Source organism: Seriola lalandi, unplaced genomic scaffold (genome assembly GCF_002814215.2).
Source record: "Seriola lalandi dorsalis isolate HSWRI2012SDOR001 ecotype SW California unplaced genomic scaffold, Sedor1 jcf7180002052125, whole genome shotgun sequence".
Classification (NCBI taxonomy): Eukaryota; Metazoa; Chordata; class Actinopteri; order Carangiformes; family Carangidae; genus Seriola; species Seriola lalandi.
In genome coordinates, this window is record NW_019522678.1 from 42387 (window position 1) to 70052 (window position 27666).

The following is a 27666-nucleotide window of genomic DNA, read 5'->3' on the forward strand; positions in this document are numbered from 1 at the left end:
AGATGTAACCGTTTCTATAACTTCAGCTCAAGCTGTGACATGAATTTAAAAAAACAGATGATCTCTCAGACCAGGATCATTGAAAGATATCCTAAATGTTATATTAAATATTTTCTAAAAACAACATTTAGACCAATGGACATGAAAATGTGCAGTATTGATCCGTTCTGTAGTAAATATAGAGCATCGGTATCACATCCATCCATCAGGGACTGGAGCTGATCTGTTTTAGTGAATGGTGAGTATCGGCCTTCATATCATTCTAACCTTAATATAGACCTCCTCCTCCTCCTCCTCTTCCTCCTCCTCCTCCTCCTCCTCCTCTTCCTCTCTCTGCAGTTCTCCTGCGTTACATAACAGGAGGGCTGTTAGATAATAGAGGAAGCTGTGCAGCTCGTCTCGTCTCACCATGCTGACGACACAGACACACACTCTCCATTTTTATCCTCCGTTCTGTCTCTATTTGTTCTTCTCCTGCTGTGAGATGACGTTGGTTTGAATCAAAGAATAGAATCATTGAAATGATGTTCGGTCAGATCATCCTCAGGCTTTATTTAAAAAAAAGACTATTTGATCCTGTCATTGGAAATACATTTTACACCTCTGCTCCTGTAGCTGAAATATTATACAGCAGTCATGTTTGAATTACTTTGGATATATATAATACTCCTCCCTATATGTACATTATGTCGTATATCTTTAAAAACCCCACGGTGAAAAGCATGAAATCTGAAAAACAATGATATAGATTCTACCTTAAATCAAATGATCTTATATTATCTTATCATCTTATTTTATAATAGGCAGCTGCTGAATATACAGCAAGACACAGATTTACAAACAACAGACATATTGAAGCGAGAAGATTTTTATAAAACAGTAATGATGTAAAAATAAACTAGTTTAGAGAGAAGAATGGGGATCAGTGGTCTGAGATTTGGTCTAGATCTTTCAGTCCTCAGCGTTCCTCGTTAACAGCAGAATATCTCAGACAATTTGCTTTATTTTATCCATTATTCACAGATTTATACAAAATAAATATATCTATAAATATATTGTTAATTTCTCATGTTCATAGAAACAAATGACTTGGTTGGAAGTAGGAGGAAGTCACTGTTACCTGCTTTAAACTGCTCATTTAGACATAAATGAATTCATAAAGATGGAGGAGACTAAAGAGGAGAGAAATAAGATTAGATCATAATGAGAACAAAACAACAGAGGAAATAAGAGGAAAGAAAAGAGAAGGGAAGAAGAAGAAAGACAAGTAAAAAATAAAGGGAACAGAGAAAAGATGAGGGGAGGTGAAGCATGAAGCTGCAGTTACTGCCTGTGTTCACTAGATGGCGCTGATGTTCTGCTGTAGAATGTGAAGCAAAGACATGATGTCTGAAAAACAAGCTTCAGGTTTAAAGTGCTGCAGAGGCCAAGTTACTGTTTGAAACTCAAACAACAGAATGCTCAATAATCAATAATCAATATAACAATCCAAAACTTCACATGAGCACGAGGAGGCGTTCACCGTTTCCCTGAAACAATTATTGATACCTCATGATACTTGTAGACACCTACACACACAACACACTGTTGCCGGAACAAAGCTTAAAAACTTCTAGAACAAGACTTCCGGTCTGTCTTTTGTTCCAAAATAAAAGCACCCTTAAAACTTTCTACTCAGCTGCAGAGCGCAGAAACAAAAGAGCAAAAACATTAAACAGTAAAATATATAAATATAAAACACATATGTACAATATGAAATAGAAGTAGAAGTAGTAGAAGTATAAACTGTCATGAAATGTAAATACTCATGTAAAGTGTAGAAGCTTCAGTACTTAAGTATTGATACTGTTATTGAAACGTGTTTATTATTTAGCTACAGCTGCTGTTTACATGAGGAGGATTTTTAATTTATTTTATTACAGCCTTTTATTGTGTATATTTATATTTTAGGATATCTTTCACATTTTTACTGTAAATATTGAATTTAAAAAAAACCTCTTATTTATATTTAAGCTATCTGTCCTGCAGTATTTACTTTGCTTTATCTTTCTTTGTCATTTTTCTTCTTACAATGTTTGTTATAATGAACAAAAGCTGGATCCCTCCTGTGTGAAAAGCTACATGGCAACAAATGTAATTCTGATTCTTTTTGTTTACATTCAACACTTTTATTTTGAAAGATATCGGATGTCGTTGGTTGTTACTTAAGCCCCCCCGGGGTGTTTCTCCCGCTGCTCCCCATCCATCCCCCCGCTCCTCCTCCTCCCTCAGTCCGCAGCTGTGCGCCGCTGTATCGGCTGCTCGTGTCGCCCGCTCTCCTCGCCTCCTAACCGGCTTTCTTCACCGGGGAACGCCGCTGGTCTGACCGTGTCCGTGGAACATCAGGGTGAAACATGAGTCCCGGGTCCCGGAGCTGGTCCCGGAGCTGGTCCCGGAGCTGGTCCCGGGTCTGGTCGTGTCTGCTGAGCCTGAGTGTTTTGACCCGGGCTCTGGAGCTGGAGGAGCTGTTTGAGTTCGGAGAAGAAGCCGGAGACCTGTCGCTGCCGCCCGGCTCGGACTCCACCGCCGGGCTGCCCCTCAACGGATCTCTCTTCTTCTTCGGCGACACCGTCGACAAAGTTTACGTGAGTTTAACGTCCAGTTGTCGGTGTGTTTAACGGGAAGGAGGGAAAATTTAACCGCCAGGTTCATTCATGAAAGAAGAGTCAGTGAAAAGAGTGGGACAGAAAAATCTGTCAAAATCCTCAAAACTGATCATCTTTATCAGTTTGAACTGAAAGTTGATCAACAAGTTAAACACAATTAATAAGACAAATAAATAAATAAATAAATAAAAAAGTTATTATAAATATAACTATCAAATCCAAGTTAAAATGACTGAAATTCAAATCAAATTCGCCATAAGTTTAGATTTTAACATTTCTGTCGTTTATCATTCAAATTATAAAATGTCCAAAATAATGGGAAATCAAATGTGTCCGGAGATTAAAAGTTAAAAAATAAACTATCAAAGTGATAAAAACAAACAGGTTTCTCAGCTTCACAACGTGAAAAACAAAAAGCAGATAATTAATATTTTCACTTGATAACCAACATGAACCAGTGATGAAAGTTAAAACTGACAGAATCTCTTCATTTAAACCCTTAAATCTCTTAAAACCTCAATTAAAGTTCTGTGGAAATGTACAGAAAATAACTTTAATAAGTAAAATGACTGAGTTTTAATCACAAACTGACAAAAGTTAAAGTTCTAATCTGTAACTTTTCCATATTAAAATGTCTAGAACTACTTTATACTAATAATACTAATATTTTAATCATGGTAACACTTCGTTTGCCTCAGTGTATTAGTTACAAATGGACTTTTAAGTCACATTTTTAAGATTCACTTTTTCCACCTTGGTGGTTTTCAGCTCGTTATTTGAACCAGGTGAAGAATTTTAGTCGTGGGACGTCTGGATCTGAAGTTATCAGAGGAAATGTTAGCGGCAGCTCGGCTCCCAGCTGCTCCTTTATGCTGAATCGCATCAGAGAAACTCTTATTTTTAACTTGAAACTGTTGATGAATAGTTTCTACTGGTTTTAATCCCCTGCTCTGTTTGTTGTGGAGAGGAGGAAACCTCTGAGGATAATTCAGCTGCTGAATCACTGAACGAACCAGGAGAAGCTGATAAATATGACGCTAAAGATGGTGAAGACAACAACTCCCATGATCCCACACTACTTCATGACGTCTCCGTCTTTTGTTATTGTTTTGGTTGAGAGACGCCTGGAGGCAGAAAATGACTCGTCGTACCTTTAAATCCCGTCACTCTGCTGAGGTTGTTAAAGATCATGTGTCTCCTCAGGAAAATTAAAGTAGATTTCAAGGGAGTTAATTAAGAGACGCTGACTTTACATTAACAGCTGTGATATTCAGGCAGACATTTTTTTTATAAGTGATGTTTGGATTTCCCTCCTTTTCACTTCATCTGATGTTTGTGGTTCAATCTTCCACTGGTTAAACTTCAGCTTCATTCAGCTGCTTTAAATGTTTCAGCTGTGAACACGCTTGATTGATCTAATCAATAAGTGAATTGTCTTGTCAGTTCGATCTTTGTGTGTGTGTGTGTGTGTTTACACCTGAAGGTTTTCTATTGGATTGTAATCCCCCTCACATTTAAAAACTGTTTACAAAATAAGAGTCCTGCTGCTTTGGTTTCAGATCTGTGTGTGTGTGTGTGTGTGTGTGTGTGTGTGTGTGTGTGTGTGTGTGTGTGTGTGTGTGTGTGGTTTGAGGTGTTAAGTATGTGAACAGAGGCTGGAATGTGAGTCAATTAAAAGCCAACAAAGATAAGCCTTTTATCAGCCGACACACACACACACACACACACACACACACACACACACACACACACACACACACACACACACACACATTCCTCAGGTCATGTGACAGCTAATCCTGATTGGAGCATTTACACTTGGAGTTAAACTCAGATCTGTTTCTGTCTCCGACCTTCAGTTAAACTGGAGTTGATTTTATCGTCTTCAGAGATGAAAGAAGAATTAAACTTAAACTCCTGGTGGTTTTTTCCCGGAGCCTCAAATATAATAAAAATATAATAAATATAATTTTAAAAATATTTTATAATATTTATTTTTGTCATATCTGACAGTAAATTAAATAACTGCAGGTTTTTATAAAGTTCAGATAAAACAAGTTCATTAAAGTCACAGTGCGCTCGGAGAAAGTGTAAATGGCATTTTTATATTTAAAAAAAAAACATTTTCTAAACTTAATGATTGATCGATTCATTGAGAAAATAATTGATCCAAAACAAAGAGAAGTTCAAACGGAGCGTTCGTCAGTTCGTCACTGTTGAGAATCGGTGGCAGGAAGTGTTAAAATCACAACCCTCGCTGTTACTACAGCTGCATCGATTAGTTTAATGATCAATTAGAGGACTGTCGGGAAATACAGTGGCAGCTATTCTGATAATCAATTAAGTGTTAAAGCTTCTAATTTGCAGCTTTTCTTTGTCATATCTGATGGTAAAGTCAATATTTTTGCATCTTGGACCAAACAGGCATTTTTCTAAACAAATCGACTAATCAATTAATGAAAAAAAAGATTATTATTAATGCTTCATCGAGTCTGTCTGGGTAAACTTCTCAACAGAGTCTGGTGTGGTTTGAACCTGAGGGAGACTTCAAGTCTGGTCCCTTTAGGAACTTGATAAATTGTTTGTTTGAAGAGTTAAAGCTGCTGTAATCAATATTTGTATCATAGAAACGTATGAAATGATTGACCGATTGTAAAGGAGTCTTTGGTGTTGATGAACCGACAGAGAATCAGCAGCTCGTCGTCCTCGCTCTCGCAGCAGCAGCTGTTTTCAGAGGAACATCTGTGCACAGCCTCCGTCCTCTACCTGTCGTCAGAGAGCAGCTGATGCGTTTCACCTGTGGAGCCGCTTCTCTCTTCACGACCTTTCCTAAGCTGCTGAGAGGTCGTTGAACCTTTCCCGACGCCCCGGTGCGTTCACGTCCACTGTTGTTCTTCCCTGTCGCAGCCGCTCCACCATTTGTTTTCCACCCCCCAGTTAAAAACAACAGGCCTCAGACCACACAGATCTCAGCGTCTCCACAGGAAGTTGACGGGACTCGGCGGTGAAGGTCTCGCTCCGGTCGCCTTCGTGTTTCACGTTATTTCAGACGCCGAGGGCCAAGCGTGTTTAATTCAGCGCAGGCATGTGATTCGCTGCTGTTGTTGGAGGATAAATCAGTTAAACAGGGACAGGAAATGTATGGATGTCATGTGTCCTGTTGGTTTTACCCCACAAGCAGTCGACTGGTTAAATCTGTTCGTCCGGTACTTTGTTGAGAAGATACGCGTTTCTGCGCCGATACGAGACGACCTTACTTAGAGTCCGACATCCAAACACAAGCAGCTGAGCAAGAACTCGGTCTGAGTTATAAATAAATCACAAACCGTCTCATAAAAGAATAAATGAACGACGGTCAGATCAGACTTTTGATACCAGCTTCTGGTTCTTCACAGTTTCGTGTCCCTGTGGTTCGTTAAGACGTAAAACTTAGAGTCTGGTGATATTTTATATTCTTCATCTCGTCATTAAATCTCACGTGCAGCCAAACAAACTCTGAATGTCTCCGTAGCGATGCAGCTTGGTCCTCTATAAGGAGGAGGAGCTTAAATCAATTCTAAATGTAACAGGAAGCTGAACTGGACTGATTAATGATGATGATTAATCGCTGAGCGGCAGAGTTTTTAATGAGCTGGAGCCCAGATGAATTCATGAGTCAATCTTTCAGCATTTTTATCATAAATGTTTGAATTTTTAGCTGTTTTTTTTAAGGTGAAAAAATTCTATTCATCAGGAACATTTCAGCCTGTAGGGGGCAGCAGCAACTCCAGCTGGTGGCTTTACGGCTGAACCACATCCAGTTATTTTATCCACTTTTATCAAGATTCAGCCTGAAATATTCGGTACCTTTGGGAACTTTGGGTTCTCCACTAGATTTTAAAGTTCTCTGGGTTTTAATAATGTTTGTCTGAAGAACCCGAGTCTGTAACAGAACATGAGTCCGTGGCTTTTAATAATCTTCCTTTATTACGCTGCTTTTTTAATGCTCCTTTTCAAAAATCACATTTTATGTATTTCTTCTATTTCTATTTCTCCTTCTTATCTTTTTTCTTATTCTTGTTCTTTATTCTTTTGCAGTATGTAAATCCCTTTAAATTCCCATGCTGTATAAAAAACTGTCCTTGCTCAATAATGGGGATTTTCAGAGTAAAACGTCAGCTGTTGGTGTCCCTCAGCCTCTGCTGGGTTTTCTCACAGTGTGAAGCTCTAATAGGTTGCTGTGAATCTGTGGTCTATAAAGGACCCTCCCCCCCTTTTAAGTGTCTCTTCCTACCCCCTCCCACCCCCACCAGAATGAATGACATCCTGTTGGTCTGTGCCTCCCCAGTAATTACCAGTCCTCCGGGGACACTCCTCACCTTTTCTTTTGCATTTAAAGAAACTTGAGGACTGAAAGGTTGAAGTCAGATCTCCTGGCTCCGCTCCAGCTCTCTTCCTCTCACTCGGAGGTTTTTCCGGTCGTACGACGCTCCATCTCTGACAGGAAGCGGCGCGTCCCCGTGGAGTTAACACATCTGGAACGTATAGACACGAGACATCTGTCCTCTAAAACCAGATGGCAGCGCTCAGAGTGTTTCCTCCCTCCGCTGTTCTCACACTGATAATGATGATCTCAGGGGTCGGACATGTGTGATGTCAGCGACGTCCTGGCAAGTTTCCACCAGAGGAACATGTATTATTACATGTAATGTAATGTTGGACGGTCTTTAACCGTCCAACTTTACAAACCTTTGCCTTTTAGTTCAACGTTAGTTTTTCAAGTTGTAACCTGTTAAATACTTTTACATCTGCTTCACATTCCTGCTGATGGTTTTAAAAATTAGCTTTTAGATTGGTTTCCTTCCTTCCAGGCAGCCGTTAGAAAATTCTCACTAAATTTATATAATATATAATCTATATAATTATAGATCAGCTCTAGCTTCTATATTAATACTGTGAAAGTATCAAAGCCTCAGTCCACAGAGAAATGCACACAGCCTGTATTCAGAAACTGAGCCTTAAAACCAGCCGTCAGGACTTCTGGAACTTTGTGATGTCACAACAAAGCAGTCACCAAGCCCCGCCCACCTGGACCCACCATCCAAACCTTGCAGGATTTGGTTTCTCTGAGTGTTTTTACCTGAAATCTATTGGATCACTCATAAAACAGTCAGCCAATCAGAAGAGTTTTTATCTTGTTAAGTTTCTGTTTACAGGCTGGTTTTTAGTAAATGGATAAGACATGTGCTTTGGTTCGTCTTTGTCTTCAACTTTAGTCTCTATACTCTAATTATCGGAACTGAAACAGAAGCTTTTATAAACTGTTTGTGAATCAACGTCGGGACGAATCTGTTCTTGAAGAGTTGAACATAACGACATGAACGACTTCACTGCTGCTCCGTTAAAGGCACAAACTCTACGTAGCTGATGATGAACATGAAGAAGAAATGTTTATGTTCAGAGTGGACGGAGACCTGAGTCCGTCCTCGTCCTCTGTCCTCTGTCCTTTGTCCTCTGGGTTGGGAATGTGTTTATCTTGAGATCTGCCGTCTGTTCTGTCGCCTGTGAAGTCGGATACCTGCTGGTAGTCCTCGGCCTTTCACCCACAGAGGCAAGATAGGGGGTGGAGTAGGTTGGTGGTGGTGGGGGTGGGGGGGGGCACTCCAGGCTTTACAGAGGCACTCGAGCAAGAAAGCTTTCCTCTTTGTCTCTTATTTCCTCACCTTCCATGTCGCAGCATCATCTGAGAGTCTCAGAGAAGCTTCTTTCATCTGGTTTCAGGCTCTGACCTTTGAACTCTTTGCTGCTTCCGAACATTTGTTTCTTCTTGTTCGGACGTGGATTATTCTGTATCTTCAAATCAAACCAGTCGGCGGAGCTCGGTTTGTCAAATATCATGGACTGTCCTGAACGAACTGCCTTCAGATTATCTTTGATTTAATAACTGATAAACTCTACGTTCACACTAACACACCTGAAAGCTCACATCACATGACCATTCACCACACTGGACATGTGCGAGTCGGTGTAAACAGGAAGTAGATTGTCTCCTCTGCAGTTGTAGCATTAAAACAGAGAACGTAAGTGAACAACAGCTGCTAGCAAAGACGACGTCGGCTAAACGTCACAGTGTTTTAGCGTCGACCTGATTTTCATTTTCAACCGAAATTTAACGTCGGTCCAACGTTAGAGTTGTTAGAGTCCAACGTCTTTCTGGTGTTACATCGATGCCCGGTGCATGCTGGGAAAGTGGCACCTTGAAGCTGCTAAGAAACTTCACTGCAGTGAATAAATGACAGACGCTTTGAGGACAGGTTTCCTCTGCTGCTGCTGAACGTCCTCAGTGTGAAACATGGCCGCTCTGTTTCAGCTGGACGAGGCTCTGTAGGGAAAAAACAAGCGTGTTGATGCTGCCTGAAGCAGATGTGTGTTTACACAGGTGGAGGGAAACATTTGGTCGTTATATAAGAGTCTCATTTGACTGAATACGTGTCAGAGAAATGATCCAAAGACATAAAGCTCAGATAAAGTTCAACATATAATTCGACCGTAGAGTCAAACTTTCCTCTTTCCCTTCACATTCTGCAGCAGGAACAAACGACACGTGTTAAAGACTTGTTGTATGTTACGGTCAGACATGGCGGTTTGTGTCTGTTCACCTCTGAGAGGCCTCCTGAGTCGAACATTAACCATCTGAGTATGTGTGGCATTCTGGGAAACACGGTCCCATAATCCTTCAGTAAATAATAACAGGCGCAGCGTGGAGCCTGTCTGCTGTGTTCCCACTGAGCAGCAAAGCCTGATGGGATATTAACGACACTCTGGTTTGGCTTAAAGTTCACTGCAAACTTTTAAGAAGTTTGGCATGAACGACATCACATTCCTCTTGGCCCCGCCCCCTCAGGTAGCTGTGCAACAGGTATCATTAACCAGCAGCCATTTTGAAGCCATTAGCACGTTGCTAACAGTGTCATTTTCACAAACACAGAGCAGTTTGAAGCCCCGAGGGTCGAGGTTCACTAAGTGCAGCCTCTGTCGTCTTGTTTGAACTCAGGTGACAATCAGGTTCAGATCACACGGCAGCTTCTCTATGATCTGCATCGAGCCCCAGAACCAGTTCTCTGGATCAGTACCTGCACCCAGGTGTGTGCTGTGTCAGACAGAACAACATCTACTCATTTAATAAACATCTTAATATTGTATTTAGAGGCAAAGTCAGTCTCTGGAGTCTCAGGGCAGTTTCCTCCTTTTCCTGGTTGTTAATCCAGACTTGACTTCAACACACTAACTCGACCCAGTGGCCTCTGGGTAAAAACTGGAGTGTTAGCAGGCAGCTATTTATCATTTAACCAGAGGTGGAAGAAGCACTCACATCCTTTAGTTTAGTTAAAGTAGAAATACCATCATATAAAAATACTTACAGTATATATATATATAATACTACAGAGGTAAACTCTGATCCAGGTCCTGAAAGATGATTAAAAAATAGAATAAAAATAAAATAAAAAAATCTTATTCACATGGGTTGATTTTTTGTGCACACAAGTTCAAGCCCTGAAAGGCAAGTGATTTCTTTTCAGGGAAGAAAGACAAAAACAAAAAAACAAAAATTCTTTTCACTTTTGTCTCTGGGCATATTTTCACAGATTTAAAGAAATTTGAAAAATTATACTGTAAAAAAATAAATAAATCAGTTGCCTCTCGGGGCTTCCGTATAATCTTGTAAAATAAGGTCAAAATAGTGATTATTTTCATTTCATGCTTCACTTCATTAAACCTGACGACACAAATCCTCCTTATTATGATATTATGTCTCTCTGTTTTCTCTTCACCACATTATGTTGTTTTACAATCTATGAAGCTGAAACAATAAATCCAAAGAAACTTAATCTGCAAATATTCTATAATAATCAATGAATTGTTCAAAAAAAAAAAAGTCAAATATTTTCTGGTTCCAGCTTCTGAAATGTGAGTTTAATGTTCATGATTGTATATTTGGGTCTAAATTAATGATTCATCAATAAAATGATTGTTAGTTGCAGTTTTAATATGTACAGTTAGTAAAATATTCCTAAGTGTCACATGGTTCCTTCACACTGGTGATATTTACAGAAAAATAAGTTCCTGTCTTGTCATGTGAAGTGAAACGGTCGTGGTGGGTATTAAAGCTGAAAACGAATGTTTCTGACACTTTGGCAGAACAAGACAAAAGAATCTTATTGAGACGTGAACTGAAGCTGTTTTGTCTGAGTCCTCGGACAGAGACGATACACTCTGGTTACACTTCACGGTCACAGTCGGCGGAGCTCTGGCCTCAAACAGTTACTTGTGGCATTTGCTCGCATTCAGTTCAAGGCGGATTTGAGTTAATGGTGTTAAAGAGATCCTTTTCTTCTGAGTGAATGGGAAGTTGTTGTGCAGAATTCCTGTGGGCTGACAAAGCGAGCAGAGCTGCAGAGGGAGGTCGAGCTGGAGGAGAGTCCTGAACCTTTGCTGCAGGTTTTAATTGGAGATCCTGCTGAACTCTCTGTTCCCGTCTGTGAAACACCAGCCGACCTTCAGTCACTCCTCAGTCTGACTCCAACATCCAGACTTTTAAAACAAGTTAACAAATCACATCTGCCTCCTCTCCTCCTCCTCCTCCTTCTGTGTGTCTTTATTCCTTCATGGTCACAGCTGATATTTTCCCAGCAGATCAAGTTGTAAGAAACTAAGTTGTCAGTGTGATGTTCTTGTATTTATTTTGCTTTCTGATAACCATGAGATATGAAGTCATAATTATTAGATCCTGCCTCATAATAATAAAAGTAAACACAGTTTATCATGGGTATAACATACTAATTCATAATTATTCTCATGATTATGAGATATTACTTTAAAAACAATTAGGAGGTATATATATATATATATTTTTTTTTTTTCAAGTGGCAGAAATGAACTTCCGTACGAACATGAACATGATCCACAGGAATTTTACTGAAGTCTGATCCTTCGTTAACAAACCAACATCATCTACTTCCTGTTCCAGATTAACACCAATGGATTTGTGGCTGCGGTCGAGCCTCCGGCTGAGAAGGAGTACCTGGGGAAGATGCCCGCCAATTTCAAAATGATGGCCGCCCTCCTGGGAAACCTGGACAACAGTGATGGACGGGGAAAAGTCTTTTTCAGGCAGGACAGCAGCCCGGACGTGTTGAGGCGAGCCGGTAAGCACGTCAGGCAAGCTTTCCCCAGAGACGAAGGAGTGGAGCCCAACAGTGCCTTCATCGTCACCTGGATGAACATGGCCGCCCAGGGGACGTCGGGACGAGGGGACGGAGTGGACGCCAAGGTGAGCCACATTGGGTTTTCAGGAAGCAGAAAGGTGGTTTCATATTATCAAATTAATATTGGCGTGTATCACATAATCTTTCCACCACAAAGCACAGACAGGTTCATTTTCACTTTAACAGGCTTTTCAGATTTTTGCATAGTGGCGTTTTGAGCTAAATGCTAACATTAGCTTGCCAATATGCTCACATTGACAGTGCTACCATGCTGATCTTTAGCAGGTGTAGTGTTCAGCATGGTCACTGTCTTAAGTTTAATGTGCAACATTAGTTTTGCAGATGTTTGGACATACTCACCTGCTCATCAACATCTGATTTGTTCTTTCAGAGAAACACCTTCCAGCTGGTTGTGGTTTCCATGGCGTCGTCCTCCTGCGCCATTCTCTTGTACCCCAGAGATGGTCTTCAGTTCCTCTCCACGTCAGTCGATGGTGAGAGTAAGCTGCTAGAGGCCGGCTTCAGTGAAGGCATGGTGTCGAGCTGGTTCTGGAAAACCACACAGGGGACGTACTTTAAAACCACCACCGATGAAGAGACCTCCATCCGGGATCTTACTGAGTATGAATCTGGTGCCACTGGTTGACAGTTGGTGATGTTTGTACTTTATAAGATACACAAAAAGTAATTTACAACCTTTACAATGAATTGATAGACCCAGATAGCAAATTTTAACTTCTGGTCCAACCTATGGCTGGGTCCTCGGTCCGAGTGTGGCCCATATACATCCACATCTGGGCAGAGTCCGGCGGGTATCCTCCGGTATTGACTGACAGGCGGAAGATTTTCTGTGTGTGCGATAGAATTGGTCCAGATGTGGAAATAGTATCTTACAGTTGTGCTGTATATGGGCCAGATTCGGGCCGTGAACTGGGCGTATACTAGGAAGAAGAAAACAAACATGTGGTCCAAGTATGGGCTGGATTTATTGTGCTATCTGTGAATGAATCTACATCTATGTTCAGTACAGCGGGAAAGTAATAACATACAGAATAAATTTACCAAAAATAAAAACAGTTTTCATTCGAACTAGTGACGTTTCAATGCTTAAATCAAATTACACTTTGGATAAGTTTTGTTTATAACCAATAAACATTATTTCCAGAAGTGGTACTATTACAAGTTATTGGATCAAATTGTCTCTGAGACCCTCGAAAGATCAGCCTTCTCCAGAAACAGTCAACCAGAGACTGTTTCGTTACAGCTTCAAAACACCAGAAATGATCATGAAGTTATCACACAGCTCTGTCTCAGTCTGATATTTACATCACAAAGTTACTATTGTTATCCAAGGTGTTAAAACCTGTGTAGACCCATGTCTTGCTCAATTTCTGTCTTTGTACCCCTTGAAAAGGTCTTACATCAGTTGGAGAGAATTTGCAGTCAAGTATACCATTGGTTCGCAATTTACTACCTAAGATTTCAGCTGTAAAGAACATACTGTAGATGTGATGAGGAGCTGGGACCTTCCACTGATTCTTCTTCCTTCCTGTATCCAATCAGGAAGACGAACTCTGGACGAAAAGGAGTTTGGGTGTACGAGATCGGTGCCTCGCCGATCTTTGTTGCCATCACACCCGGAATGCTCCCTAACCTTCCTGAGGAGGAGAAAGGTACCACCGAACCTCCTGTGACCACAGAACCACCTGTGACCATGTTACCAAGGCAACCTGATGAGGAGCAGGAGGTGGACTTCTCAATCTATGAAACCCAGATGTTGACGACAACTGAAGCGGTGCCAGAAGAAAAGGAGGAGTTTCCAACTGAGACTCCCAATGAGTACAAACCGGGCTACCCAGAGGCTGAGACCATCTCACCTGGGTATACCGAACCAGATGATGAAGAACCGGACCAGTTTGAGCCAGAATACCCTGAATCTGAGACTGTCAGACCAACATACACCAGCCCTGAAACGGTTCCGTCAAGGTACCCAGACCAGCCTGAGCCGAGATACCCTGACCAAACCGAGACCAGATACACCATCCCTGAACCCAGTGAACCTAGATACTCTCCAGTCCAGCCAAGGGACCCTGATCCAGTCCAACCACGATACACCAACCCTGAACCAGTCCAGCCAAGGTACCCTGACCCTGAACCAGTCCAACCAGTGCCCCCCCATTCGCAGCCCCAGCACCCCCAAATCGTTGTGGTGGATGAAGACGAAGATCTGGATGTGAATGGTAAATCACTAACTGTCAAAACCTTTGTGCTTAAAGATCCTGAACAAAGTGGTAAAGATCATAATCTTCTTCAGTGATCCCGTCCAGAACTTCTGTTAAATCAGTTTTACCTCAGTGAAGCTGATCGATTTCGTTCTTTGGTTCTTTTCAGTGTTTGCGTACAATTTGGAGACGTGCGCCCACAACAGGCACAAATGCTCTGCTTTTGCCGACTGCCGGGATTACAGCGGCGGGTACTGCTGCCACTGCAGACCTGGTTTCTACGGTAACGGGAAGGACTGTGTCGCAGAAGGTGAGAAGCATTTTCGGTTTTACTTAAAATGCAAAGACAGATTGTGTCAAACACTAACGTTATCACACAGTTATAACAGAGTGTAATCGAGACTAGGGAGTCAACTAGAGAATAAAAGCAAAGATTGGAGATAAGAAATCAAATTTATATAGCAGAACTTTTTTTCATTTTCCCATGATGCCTCTCATACTAACCCACAGGAGGGGTCCTGATCTCCAGGTTCAGAATCACTACAAAGACAACCAGCAATTCTTAAACTAAAAAAGCTGGGACTAGACAATATTTGGCATATTCTAGTTGTCCTGTGTGTTGTATGTTCCTGTACATACAGTATTGTAGGCGAAACCAGTATCTCAGAATATTTAAGTCTTTAGCATCAGTAGCAGATAATGACAGATTTGATGTTCTAGCCTTCTAGAAAGACTGATGAAAGACACTGTCTATAAGAATTTACACTGAGGAGTGGAGCAGAAGGACTTTATAAGTGCCATCAGTATCTTGTCATCACTATGTCACAACATCCCAACACGACCTCTAACACGACACTATCAGCAGCTCCTCATCAAATCTGCGTTGTTTTTCCAGGCAAACCACAGAGGATGAATGGAAAGGTGAACGGTCGAGTGTTCGTAGGGAACTCGCCTTCTCCCATAGAGCTCATTAACAACGACCTGCACTCATATGTGGTGGCCAATGACGGACGGGCCTACGTGGCCATCAGCAGCATCCCCGAAGGCGTGGGCCCCTCCCTGCAACCGCTGTCCTCCCTGGGAGGAGTCATCGGCTGGGCCTTCGCCCTGGAGCAGCCGGGCTACCAGAACGGCTTCAGTCTGATTGGTGGGGAGACGTGTTGTTGTTGATCGTTGTGTTAGATGCAGATTTTTAACCATTAGCATTGCTTGCAGGCTGGGTTGTTGCTAATGCTAATCTACAAGCTGTATAGCACAAACAGACTGTAAATCTAAAGGCTACGTTCAATTATTTGGAGAATACGCAGTAGATACATATTGTTATGTGTTGTCTTAAAAGGCATCCGATCATGAACCCCGATGTCCCTGGTGGTGTTTTCTCTCATGTCCATGCAGGTGGCGTGTTTTCCCGGCAGGCTGAGGTGATCTTCCAGCCTGGAAACGAGCGTCTGAGCATCAAGCAGCAGTTTAAAGGAATCGACGAACACGACCACCTGGTTGTGAGCACGGAGCTGGAGGGACATGTGCCCGCCATCCTGCCGGGATCCTCCGTCCAGATCAACCCGTACAAAGAGATCTACCAGTACGACAGAAACTGTAAGCGCAGTAATCAACGAAAACCAAAACTGATGAAGTGGTGCAGTGGGAATCTGCCGTGCTGAGGTATTGATTGTTTTTTTTCCTTCTCCCAGTGATCACTTCCTCCTCCAACCGCGACTACACCGTCACCTCCCCTGACGGCACTGTCGAGACCAGAAGCTACCAGTGGCGTCAGACCGTCACCTTCCAGAGCTGCCCACACGACGAGGCCACCAGGGCGGCGCCGTCCACCCAGCAGCTCAGCGTGGACCAGATCTTCGTGATGTTCGACACCAGCAACCTCCTGATCCGCTACGCCATGAGCAACAAGATCGGCTCCGTCCACAGTGAGTTCAAACACCTCCGCACGATGAAATGTTACAGAGAGGAAAACCAACCTGAAAAGGTTTGGAAAGAAGAACCCGCAAGAAATCAAATATTTAAATTCCTGATCTGAACGACTGTGTTCATCTCATAAATAATGACACTTTTCTTCTCATACTATTGATGCACACTTCCAACCATTGTGATACCAGATCATAATTATAAGGGATGGAAGTCACAATAGTTCTTTTTATATCCCTAATTAGATTACTTAGAGGGACGACGTTGATTCATGACGAGGTTGTTTCCATTGTGTTCCTGTTTTTCACTTTACTTTCTGTTAGTGGAAACAACTGCAGAGCTCCATAGAAAATATGAACCATTAGTGTTGAGTAATGGCTATAAAGTGTTTTGTGACGTCCATGTCCTCCTGGTCGTCTCTTGGGGACAGTCGGAGTCAGAGTAAAGTGATTTGTTGTTACTCGGAGGAATGCTCTGAAACAAGCCGCCGCGGTGTCTGCAGCGGCGCATCAAAGGAAGATAAACAGTTATCTGTTGGTAGCGGCTGTATTTCCTCAGCTGCAAGCTGCAGCGGCTCGGAGAGCGTTGGCAGGGGGTAAAGGTCAGAGGAGGAGGTCGTCGAGATACCAACCTGCAGTCCGCAGCAGGGAGGAGATCGGGGGAAGGGGCATTAGGATGACCCTTATTTTTTTTTCTTAATAGAAAGGTGGGTTAAAGGTAAAAGGGCAGGTGGGGCTGTGGGTGGGACGCTCAGGGCTTCAGAGTTACACAAGCAAACATGACCCAGCTGGAGTCTGCTGGCAGAACGTGGAACATCTGGGTCGTGTTTCCTGTGAGGAGGAAACTTCAAACATGGAGCTCCAACATCCAGCTGCATGATGGGAACAAGGAGTTTCTCTCTGTCGAGTCATTTTACTTCCCTGATTCACAAGTGCTGAAACGATTGGTCGATTAACTACGACTGGATGACATGACATAAATAACCAGCAGACTTTACAACATTACAAAACCAATCAGGCTCGACAACCTCAATAAAATATTAAAGAAAAACTGAATAAGAAACCAAAACAAAGGCGAAATAAATATTATTATTATTATTATATCACAACCAGCCCTCTACTCCAATAAACCTTTGTGTGTGTTTTTCATTATCAATTAATCTGACAAATATTCTCTTGATTAATCGTCGGCTCAATAAAACAATAGAAAACACTGAAAAATGAGTTGATCTTCTGAGGTTGGACCTTTACATTAAACACAGTGATGGACTGGAGATCTTCAGCCTGACATGGATCAGAGGTTCAGACGGAGGGAACAGGTGAATCTGTGGCTGGTGGTTTTCTGAAGATTCTGACAGTGATGCAGTTTGTGTTGTATTTTCCTGACAGGCAGTCTCCCAGAGCAGAACCCGTGTTTCACCGGCCGACACGGCTGCGACATCAACGCCGTGTGCCGAGCGGGTGAAGGCCTCCAGTTCACCTGTCAATGTGCGACTGGTTTCTCTGGAGACGGACGCTATTGCCACGGTAACGCATCCTCACACCTCAGAGCTTTACGCACGGAAACTGTGGTGAAATTCATACGGAAAATAGATTTATACGTGTAATTTAATCAACTTTTTTAGTCACTGTGTAGAAGTTTAATTAAAAATTCTTCCTTTTAAAGGAATAAAAGTTACAAAGAAAACTATAGAGTAAAACACAAAACAAGAAGAATGATACGAAATAACATAACAAGAAAATGTTAACTCTTGTCTCTATCACGTCTTTTCTTCTATCGAAGTTAGCACGCTAACCAGCTAGCCATCTTGTCACTTTCCGATAGCGACTTGCTGCAGCCTCCAGTCTGTCCTGGAGACGTCGCCGCTCAGACGACGTGTCGTAACCTTTTGTCTGATAAACGTTACGACGGCTGAAGCTTTTGTCAAGCAACAAGAAACTAGTAGAAAACTTACAAACAGCTCCTTCAATGTGAAATTAAAATCAAACTAAGACACTTTACTTGAACAGAGGTTTTTCTACTTTCATGATCGCTCTTTAGAGACTTGATCAATCATTCATCTGCTTGTTGTTGTGTTATTGGCAGATATTGACGAGTGCAGGGAAACGCCTCTGGTCTGTGGACTCAACACCGAGTGCACGAATCTGCCGGGAACTTTCCGCTGTGAGTGTTTGACCGGCTTCGTGTTCGGCAGCGATGGAAAGACCTGCATCGGTACGTTAATGTGTGTGTGTGTGTGTGTGTGTGTGTGTGTGTGTGTGTTGACAGCTGTGTGGGTGGGCGGAGTGTATAGTTCCTGTGTGTGTCTTTGTTTGAAGAGTCCCTTGTTGCACATACAGATGTTCTAAGAGTCGCCAAGAGACAGAAACAATAAAGGTTTTGTGCGACTGTGAATGAGACGTGGAGACAAAAGACTGATGTTGTGTTGAACACTCTTGACACCATAACACTTAACACCACACACACACACACACACACACACACACACACACACACACACACAGCAGCCTATTATTGAAGCCCCCACCACCTCACCACTGTCTTGTTTTTGCACCAATAAAATAAAAGTATTTAGATCCCAAAGACACAAATTTATTAATTGAAAAATAATAAATGTATAAATGAAACGCTGCAGTGGTGTGACCCGTGTTTTCTGGCTGCTCCTGCAGTGGAGAACCGTCCTGTGGATCACTGTCAGAGAGGAAGCCATGACTGTGACGTCGCAGAGAGAGCGCTGTGCAGCTACACCGGAGGCTCCGCCTACCTCTGCTCCTGCCTGCCGGGCTTCGTGGGTGACGGCCGGGTGTGTCAGGGTGAGTTTACTTCATCAGCTCGTGTGTGTTGGCGTCTGCAGACCTTGGGCCGGGCGTCGGTGTTATGACTCGTCTCAGTATCAGCGTCGCTGCCGCCGCCTGTGTTGAAGGTCTGATCTGAACTTTTACTTTGTCTGCAGCTTGTTTGAAGGTGAATCAAAGGGAAGAAAACATGTGCGCTCACTAAACCTTCCCCAGAGAAACAGGAACAGACTGTGGAGCGCTCAGGTGTCAGGTCACAGGTTTTCAATCCTGACAGCAGATGAAATGTCAGTGGGAAAACATGGAGGAAACTTCAGGATTCCTGAGACATGTACCACATGTCTCTACAGAGCGGGAACAGGAAGTGTAGTGAAATTATACAACAGCAAAGACCTTTTTTTATTTAATCTTTATGTAATCAGACAGTCTCATTGGGATTAAAATCTCTTTTCCTAGAGAGACCTGAGGCTGCGTCCACACGTCCAGACTAACACACCTGAAAACACACATCACATGACCATTCACTACACTGAGCATGTGCGAGCCGGTGTAAACAGGAAGTAGATTATATAAAACAGAGAATGTAAGTGAACAACAGCTGCAAAGACAACAAGGTCAGTGACACTGTCATTCATCATCATGTTGTATTCACCACTGGTAGTCCGGGCTGAGGAGAGCCAATCAGGAGGGACCGTGGCTGTGACCTCATCGATTACAAAGGTCTCACTTTCTGTCCAGACTACAACACAACCCCAGAGTTTTCAAAATAAAACAACCCCAGAGTTTTCAAAATAAAACACAACCATAGAGCTTTCAAAATAAAACACAACCCCGGAGCTTTCAAAATAAAATACAACCCCAGAGTTTCCAAAATAAAACACAACCCCAGAGTTTTCAAAATAAAACACAACTTCAGAGTTTTCAAAATAAAATAGGTCTAGCAGCATTTCCTAAAGTTTCTGTTTGCAGTGCTCGAAATCACCGGAGTCGCTTGGACGGGAGGAGGAGTTTTAAAAACTTTTAAAAAGTTTTAAAACGAAAATGTAGTCGTGTGGACATCAGCCTGAGAACAAGAAACAGTCACAAGAATGTGATGTATGAGCAGTAATAATAATACATGTCAATATGAGCAAAACTAGTGAGACATTAATACATGGACAGTAATAAAAACAGGCATAAAACAGCAGTTAAATGGTCTTTTAAGCATCTTTTGTCAGATTTTATAGAGCAACAATAAAGAAAACCATTCCATGACTTGATAATAAATGTTACTGACAGGTGAACGTAGTTACTGGCTGTAAATGTAAAAGAGATGTGAGGGAGATGTCTGTGTGTGAACAGACGTGAAGAGTCACTGAGAGTTTTACATGATGACCTGCAGAGGCTCCTCTCCTCGGCTCTGTGGGCCCCCGGGGGACAGGAAATGCTTCCACCTGGACAGGAAATGCAGAGCCTTGCCTTACAGCTGTGCAGCTCATCTCTTGTATATACATCTCCCTCCTCCCTCGTCGGGCTTCAGCTCCGGAGAGTCTGTAATGTGAAGAATGTTCTCGCAGCTCGGCCGGAGGACAGTGTGCGTGGACAGGAAACAGCAGGACGAGACGTCTCTGCAGAGCCTGTCCACCAAGCTGCTGATCGGACCGTGTTCAGACTCTTAGAGGTCGTGGAGCTTAAAGATAGAGTTTATGATGGTCGTTAAAATGTAAAGCTGTGTTTCCCAACCTTCTCCAGCTCATGCTCCACTTAAAAATCTCAAGGCCAGATAAAACGTTCAAATCGTTCCTCGTTTTTACTCAAGAACGAGGAATATATTTTTATGGAAATTAGGTTTATTGACCATAAGAAATTTTTATCTCCAAACACCAGCAGCTGCTTGTTGGTGCGTCACCACAGAAGCTGCAGGTCCAACAAAGATGCATATTTCATTCTTTCGTACTGTAACTGTGTTGTGAAAGGTGCAATATAAATGAAGCTTATCATCATTATTATGATTATTATAATATTTGTCTTCATCTTAGTTTCTCTGTGTCTGTTCAGACGTAGACGAATGTCAGCAGGATCGATGCCACCGCGACGCCTTCTGCTCCAACACACAGGGCTCCTACAGCTGCCAGTGCCATCCTGGTTTCCACGGCGACGGATTCCAGTGCAGCCCCATATCCACAGGTAGGCAACTGACTCCGGCGTTGGTGCAGCGCGCAGACTGAAGCTGTTTTTAACAGACACAAAAGGAAGCTGCGTAACTCTGCGGCGTGGAAACACCTGGTCTTCTGTAGCACAGGGACGAGTGACGCGCTGAAGTGTAAACACATTCATGTTAGACTCAACAAACAGCTGAGGCTCATCTCGCTGTGCAGCCGCAGATCTGCTCAGGTTCATAACCCTTGAGCTCTGACACTGACAGACACAGTAATTAAAGAATAATTAACTGTCTCGTCCTGATGAGTCGGCGACTGGAGACAGGAAACCTGAGGTGCAGGTCACTGGAGCTGACATACAACATGTTAAATAAACAGTCTGTAACTTCTCAATCAAACCAAGAACAAAAGACGGTGTGGGTGACGCCGTGAAGCAGCGAGGGATCATGGGAGTTGTTGTGGTTAGCTTCTCCTGGTTTGGATTCCTTCAGTGTCGGTGGTTCATGAGATTTTTAGCAGCAGCTGAATTATCCTCAGAGGTTTCCTCCTCTCCACAACAAACAGACAGGGGATTAAAACCAGTAGAAACACTGAAGAAAACAGTTTCACTTTAAAAATCAGTGTTTCGTTGACGCTCTACGGCAGATACACAAGAAGAAAAGTCGGAGCTGAGATTGATGCTAACCTTGGTTTTGGTTGTTTCTTTGATAACTTATGAACCAGACATTCAGGAGGTTTTTACCAGCAGCTGAATGATCGTCAGTGACGCAGGATGTCTCTGGGCTGAGCTGTCTAACATTTCCTCTGATAACTTCAGATCCAGACGTCCGACGACTAAAATCCTGAAACCACCGAGGTGGAAAAAGTGAATCTTAAAAATGTGACTTAAAACTGGATAAATGCTAATGTTGAGCTTCTGTCAGGCAAAAACAACACAGAGGCATTCACATAGAGGATATGATGTCATCAAGAGGCGACCATGAAACGTTACCATGATTAAAATCACAGATTTCTCTGGTTTAAGAGTTGATAGAAACATAATGTAAGATGTAAGAACACAACACGAACATAGAACATAGAACTGAGGTCTAGCTGTTTTTAGACATTTTAATGTGGAAAAGTTTCAGATTATAACTTTAATAACCATTATAAAAAACTTTTCCCTTTCTCTCCTTGTGTCCTAAACAAAATCATCATAATAATCTTACTTGAATATTTGAGTTTACTTTTTGCTGCTACTGCTTTTAGACTTTTATTTTGTAAATCCTGATATTTCACTGAAGTCTTTCTCCTGATGGTCTTACTCATGTGTAGTTGACAGAGTTCTGCACCTCTGAGTGTGTTGTTGTTGTTGTTGTTGTTGTTGTTGTTGTTGTTGTTGTTGTGTGTGTTGGTGGTTTGGCGTCGAGCCAGAGCTGCAGACTCCCTCAGTGATTCCAGGTGTCAGGAGCTGGGAGCTAATTACAGCTTCGCTCCTCCAAACCGAAGTTTTGTCATATTTTCATCCTTTTTTATGACCTGGCCCCTGAAAGGCATCATTTACTGTCCCCTGTCAAAACTTGTCACAGCGTCTCGTGCTGTCAGCAGCTCTGTTTCCCTTTGTCTCCGCAGTCGGTCTTTGATCCCCTCTCTCAGGGGTCTTCTTGTGGTTTTGTCTCGGGCTGATTGTTGGGAGCAGACGTGTTGCCGTGAGGACACTCTGCTGTCTGCCAGACACGATTGTTATGGCTGGTTAGTGGTTCGTCTCGCAGATAGATACCCTTGAGGATAAGAGTGTGAAGAGACAGAGGCTCTTCCAGATGTCACCGTGGCCCCTGGATGTGACCGCAGAGACGAAGATCCTCCTGCTCGTCTCTAATCTGTTGTTCTCTCCGCAGCTCAATCACATGTTTATCTGCAGCTGCCACGTCCCGAAATCTGTCTGTTCACGACAGAGAAAACTTTAAACAAAGTTAAATAAACTCAGACGTGTCAGCTGTGGTGCAGATTATTTGTTAGGTTGATTAAAAAATGACAGCTGATCAAAATCAAGCAGTTTTATGACAGTGTAAGGCATCAACCAATATTATCGATTAACACTGATTAATCTTTTGGCCAACATGCTGAAAAATGTCACGGTTTAGTTCGACCAACAGTCCAAAACCCAAAGACATTCAGTTTACTAGGTTAGGCTTTGGAGTTAATTTGTTTTTAAAAAATATTGTCGTGTTGAATTTGTGCGGTGTTCGATCACTGTCTGATGAAATAAAAATATGCTAATGTTTCCATGCTAACAGCCTAATATGCTAAATATTAGCATGTCATCATACTAATATAAGCCTGCTAAATGTTATGTTAGAGTCCTGACAGTGTAGAGTCTAATGTCCTAAAAAGGCCACCGTACAGCGCAAACCCTTTCAATTTAGGTAACAAGGGGCTTTCATCGCACGCCACGGTGTGCAGTGACACTAACAGCCTCATGGGGGCGTTGTCATAGCTACAGACTAACTAGATTTGAACCCACATTAAGGCGAGAGTCTAAAAAGACTTCTAGGATTTTGTAGCAGAGATCTTCACACTCATGACAACAACGTCTAGATTCTGCAGATGTCTCACTCTGACTGTTATTCTGTGTCCTCAGAGCGGGAGAAGACCCAGTGTGAGCGTCAGAGAGAGAGCGCCCAGGACTCTGCCTCTTCCGCCCCCGGCTTCTTCTCCTTCTTACGCCCTCGGCCCGCCGTCAGTCGGTACGTCCCGCAGTGTGACGACCACGGCGCCTATGAGCCCACGCAGTGTCACGTCAGCATCGGACAGTGCTGGTGTGTGGACGCCAACGGTCAGGAGATCCCCAACACCCGCACCGGACCCGGCAACACGCCTCTCTGTGAGTCGACTCAGTCCTCCAAACACCATGACTCTTAAAATCTAAGTCACATGAACCATTAATCAACAACGTTCCTCCTACACAGGTATCAACCAGGTTGTGACTCCTCCTCCTGTGGGTCCGACGCCGCGTCCTGACGTTCACCCCGTCGCCCCGGGAACACACCTGCTGTTTGCTCAGAGCGGGAAAATCGAACATGTTCCTATGGACGGATACAACATCAAGAAGGAGGAGGCCAAACCTCTGCTGCACATCCCTGTAAGACTGAAACAGACGACATTCAAACCTGCCAACGACCTTCCAAGAAATAAGATTCTGACTCTGATTATTGATCCCAGTTTTGATCAAATCCTGGATTCTTATTATTTTTTTTAAATAAACCAGGAGACGATGAAAGAAACAGGAACATTTAGCAGGTGTAATGTTTACCATGTTCACCATCTTGGTTTAGCCTGTTAGCATGTTAGCATTAAACTCAAAGTACAACTGTGGCTGATGGCAATGTCATTAGTTTTGGAGGTATTGGGTCATAAACCAAAGTATTGGACAAGGATCATCAGAGTCAGTGGGATTCATCCTCTGGAGAACATGAATGTCTGAACCAAATGTCATAACAATTCATCCAATAGCTGTTGGGATAATCTGGACCACAATGGTGAATACACCATCCACACAGCTACGCTGCTAGCATGGCTAATCAAAGGTTTAGCTTCTCAGAACATAAATATGTCAGGTCTCCAAAGGTAACCAACCCTTTTTTTTTTATTAGTTTCCTTCTGCTTCCAGTCTTTGTGCTAAGCTAGGCTATCTTACTGGTGGTGAAAAGCAGGCAGCCTCACCTGGGTTGCGGCTGGAGGCTGGTCCTGAGATTTGTTGTGATTTGGAGAAGAAGGCAGTTTGTATCTTTGTCGCAAATGTTTATTGATTAGCTCAGTTTACTGACAGATCAACGGGGAAGTGTAGTCACTTTTAAAAGCATAAATTTTGAATTTCGAATGTCGTTACCGTTCGAATATTAAATTTTCTCCATGAATGAATGAATTTGGAATAAAAAGCGACAGCCTGAGGATAACGACTGAGATCTTGGAACATCATGACAAAAATGATTCTTGGCTTCTTCCTGTTTTTGTCCTCGTATGTAAAGATGTTGAAGAACGTACAGAGTCACACACTGTCACTGTTCATCATGAAACAATGAAACAATCCTCCGTTTGTTCTTCAGCAGATTTCAGCATCTGAACTCTTTTCTTCTCTGTCATGAAGTCCATAAATCTTCAGTCATTCAGCAGCGTTAATGCACTTCAGCTGAACACAGAGCTCTCCGTCAATGTCGGCGTCGTCGAGCTGACGCTCTGTCGCTTCAGACAAAAGACTCTTTGAAAAGGTCTCCAGATGAATGAAACCAACTGTCTCCTCCTGTGTTTCCTCTCAGGACCGGGTGGTGATCGCCTTGGCCTACGACTGCGTGGAGAAGATGGTTTACTGGACCGACATCACCGGGCCGGCGATCAGCAAAGCCAGTCTGAGCGGAGGAGACATCGTCCCAGTCGTGACTAAAGGTACAACAGACGTCACTCGATTAGAAATAAATGCACAGTCACATTGGCAGAAAACAAAGAAAGTGGAAATGTGCACAACAGTTTAACTTTCATTAGTAGTTGTTCTGCCGTTCAAATCTTTCCCAACCTTTTCCAACTCCTGACCCACTTGAAAATCTCAAAAATGTTGACGGCCCACATCCAAGCCTGTAACAAAATGGAAGCCAATTAATGTCTCCTTAGAGCAGTTTTTATTTTAATATCAATCAAACATTGGCTTATTACAGTGATAGGCTTTAATAATTACTAATTAATTAAATTTTCTCTACAATTGTACATAGGTTGTTGTTAAATTGTTTTGCACACGATTTGCTCACTTGCAATACCTTCGCAGCCCACCAGTGGGCCCCAGCCCACAGGTTGGGAACCACTACTCTAGATTATTTGATCATGATGAAAAGTCGTACTACCTAATTACTGGCCCTCTAATTAGGGGCTATGTTCATTACACCCCATAACAATGAAAATTTTGCGTGGTTTCAATTGATAATATCTACTCTTTAACCTCTTTCTTCCAGCAGGAACCATTGACCACCTCAATCTCAGTGCGTGAAAATAGAAATCTGACACGTACTGTACAGATGCAGTACACTTGACAAATCATATCAGGACAAAACCTAGATCTATTAAATTATTGCATGAAACGGTAGCAGTTGGAGTCTCTGGTCCCACAGTTGAATACACTACAATAATAGAGTTGTTTCCAGTGTTTTTTCTTTTTTTGGAAGTCACCTGAATGAACCCAGAGGGTGTTATCCTCCAAGGTTAATCACAAACCTAGTCAGTGATTGTCAAATCTGAGAGTGTGAACCGAACCTTCTGTCTTCAGAGCTGCAGAGTCCTGAAGGCATTGCCATCGATCATGTGTCCCGACTCCTCTTCTGGACCGACTCCATGAAAGACACCGTGGAAGTCTCCAAGCTGGACGGCAGCCAGCGTCGAGTCCTGTTTGACACCGACCTGGTGAACCCTCGGCCCATCGTCGCCAACCCGGCATACGGGTGAGTGATGAGACTGATTAATCTGAAACAGTATTTCAGTCACAACGTTGAGTACTAGTAGTAGCAACTGGTCTAGTTTGTTCTAACTGGTTTGGTTCTGTTGGTTTCAGGCGGCTGTACTGGGCAGACTGGAACAGAGACGGGCCTAAAATTGAGATGTCCAACATGGACGGGACAGACCGGACCATCCTGGTCAAAGATGACCTGGGACTTCCCAACGGTCTGACCTTTGACCCTGACAACCAGCAGCTGTGTTGGGCCGACGCAGGTCAGAATAATGAAGAATACCTTCCTCAGATTCATTTAGAGTAAAAACTTCTGTGAGAGCTGCTGTAGCTCCAGATGATTTCATGATCGTATTTCCCTCGCTGACGATTTGTTGATCGGTCTGCAGGAACTCGTAAGTTGGAGTGTATGGATCCTCACCGGCGGCTGAGGAGGCAGATCGTTGATGGGATCCAGTATCCCTTCGCTCTCGTCTCGTTTGGAAGGAACCTCTATTACACCGACTGGAGGAGGTACGGGCTGACAAACAGATTCACTCATCAACAGATTCAACAGGTTTTAAGTAGATGGTTTTAGTAATCGCACGACAACAATGAAACTCTCCAAAACCTTCAATCTCATTTCCATTAACAGGCTCAGGGACTGAGTGGATTTGAAATAAACAGCATCACTGTGCTGTAAACGCTGCTCTGTTGTTTGACTGAAACTGTCACTTAAGAGACTTAAGTGTGTTTAACAGCGGTCTAAATTTGAGGTTGCTCAAACTTCACTGTGTGGTCTCGGTTAAATGTTTACGCGATTTAACCTTTGGGGTTGTTCACAGGGAGGCGGTGGTCGCTGTGGACCGTCACTCGGAGAAAGAGACAGAAGAGTTTCTGCCACAGAAACGCTCTCGGCTCTACGGCATCACCACGACGCCCACGCAGTGTCCACAAGGTACAACTCATTTCAGTCAACCCCTCGGTCTGTTCAATGAAACGACAGGAAATGATGAAGGAAAGGAATCAAGGAAATAAGGAAGGAGATAAACAATCATATGTGGTTAAGTTTAAAGGAATAGCTACATTTTGGAAGATATGGTTATTTCTTTTCTCTCTGTGAGTGAGATGAAGATCGGAAAGAAAGCACTTAGCCTAGCTTAGCATAAACACTTGAAGCAGGGGGAAACAGCTGGACCTGTGAAGGCCTGTTCAGTGACCCATACATGAGTCCAGATCCAGGAAACGTTAA

The 27666-nt window shown here is 42.9% G+C and overlaps 1 protein-coding gene across 1 annotated transcript in view; it reads left to right on the forward strand.

The window, feature by feature from the left end:
* Positions 1–2268: 2268 nt before the first annotated feature.
* The window catches only part of LOC111650073 (nidogen-1-like), a 30689-nt gene continuing 5291 nt past the window's right edge, over positions 2269–27666 (forward strand). The window contains exons 1-19 of the mRNA XM_023399855.2: positions 2269–2624; positions 11653–11955; positions 12282–12511; positions 13454–14130; positions 14282–14422; positions 15008–15259; positions 15508–15708; positions 15804–16037; positions 17424–17561; positions 18121–18249; positions 18705–18848; positions 20868–20996; positions 23589–23831; positions 23917–24089; positions 25264–25390; positions 26259–26430; positions 26541–26698; positions 26825–26948; positions 27260–27372. Coding sequence (XP_023255623.1) covers positions 2394–2624; positions 11653–11955; positions 12282–12511; positions 13454–14130; positions 14282–14422; positions 15008–15259; positions 15508–15708; positions 15804–16037; positions 17424–17561; positions 18121–18249; positions 18705–18848; positions 20868–20996; positions 23589–23831; positions 23917–24089; positions 25264–25390; positions 26259–26430; positions 26541–26698; positions 26825–26948; positions 27260–27372 — 3919 coding nt within the window. The 5' untranslated portion in view covers positions 2269–2393. The remainder of the gene's footprint in view (positions 2625–11652; positions 11956–12281; positions 12512–13453; positions 14131–14281; positions 14423–15007; positions 15260–15507; positions 15709–15803; positions 16038–17423; positions 17562–18120; positions 18250–18704; positions 18849–20867; positions 20997–23588; positions 23832–23916; positions 24090–25263; positions 25391–26258; positions 26431–26540; positions 26699–26824; positions 26949–27259; positions 27373–27666) is intronic.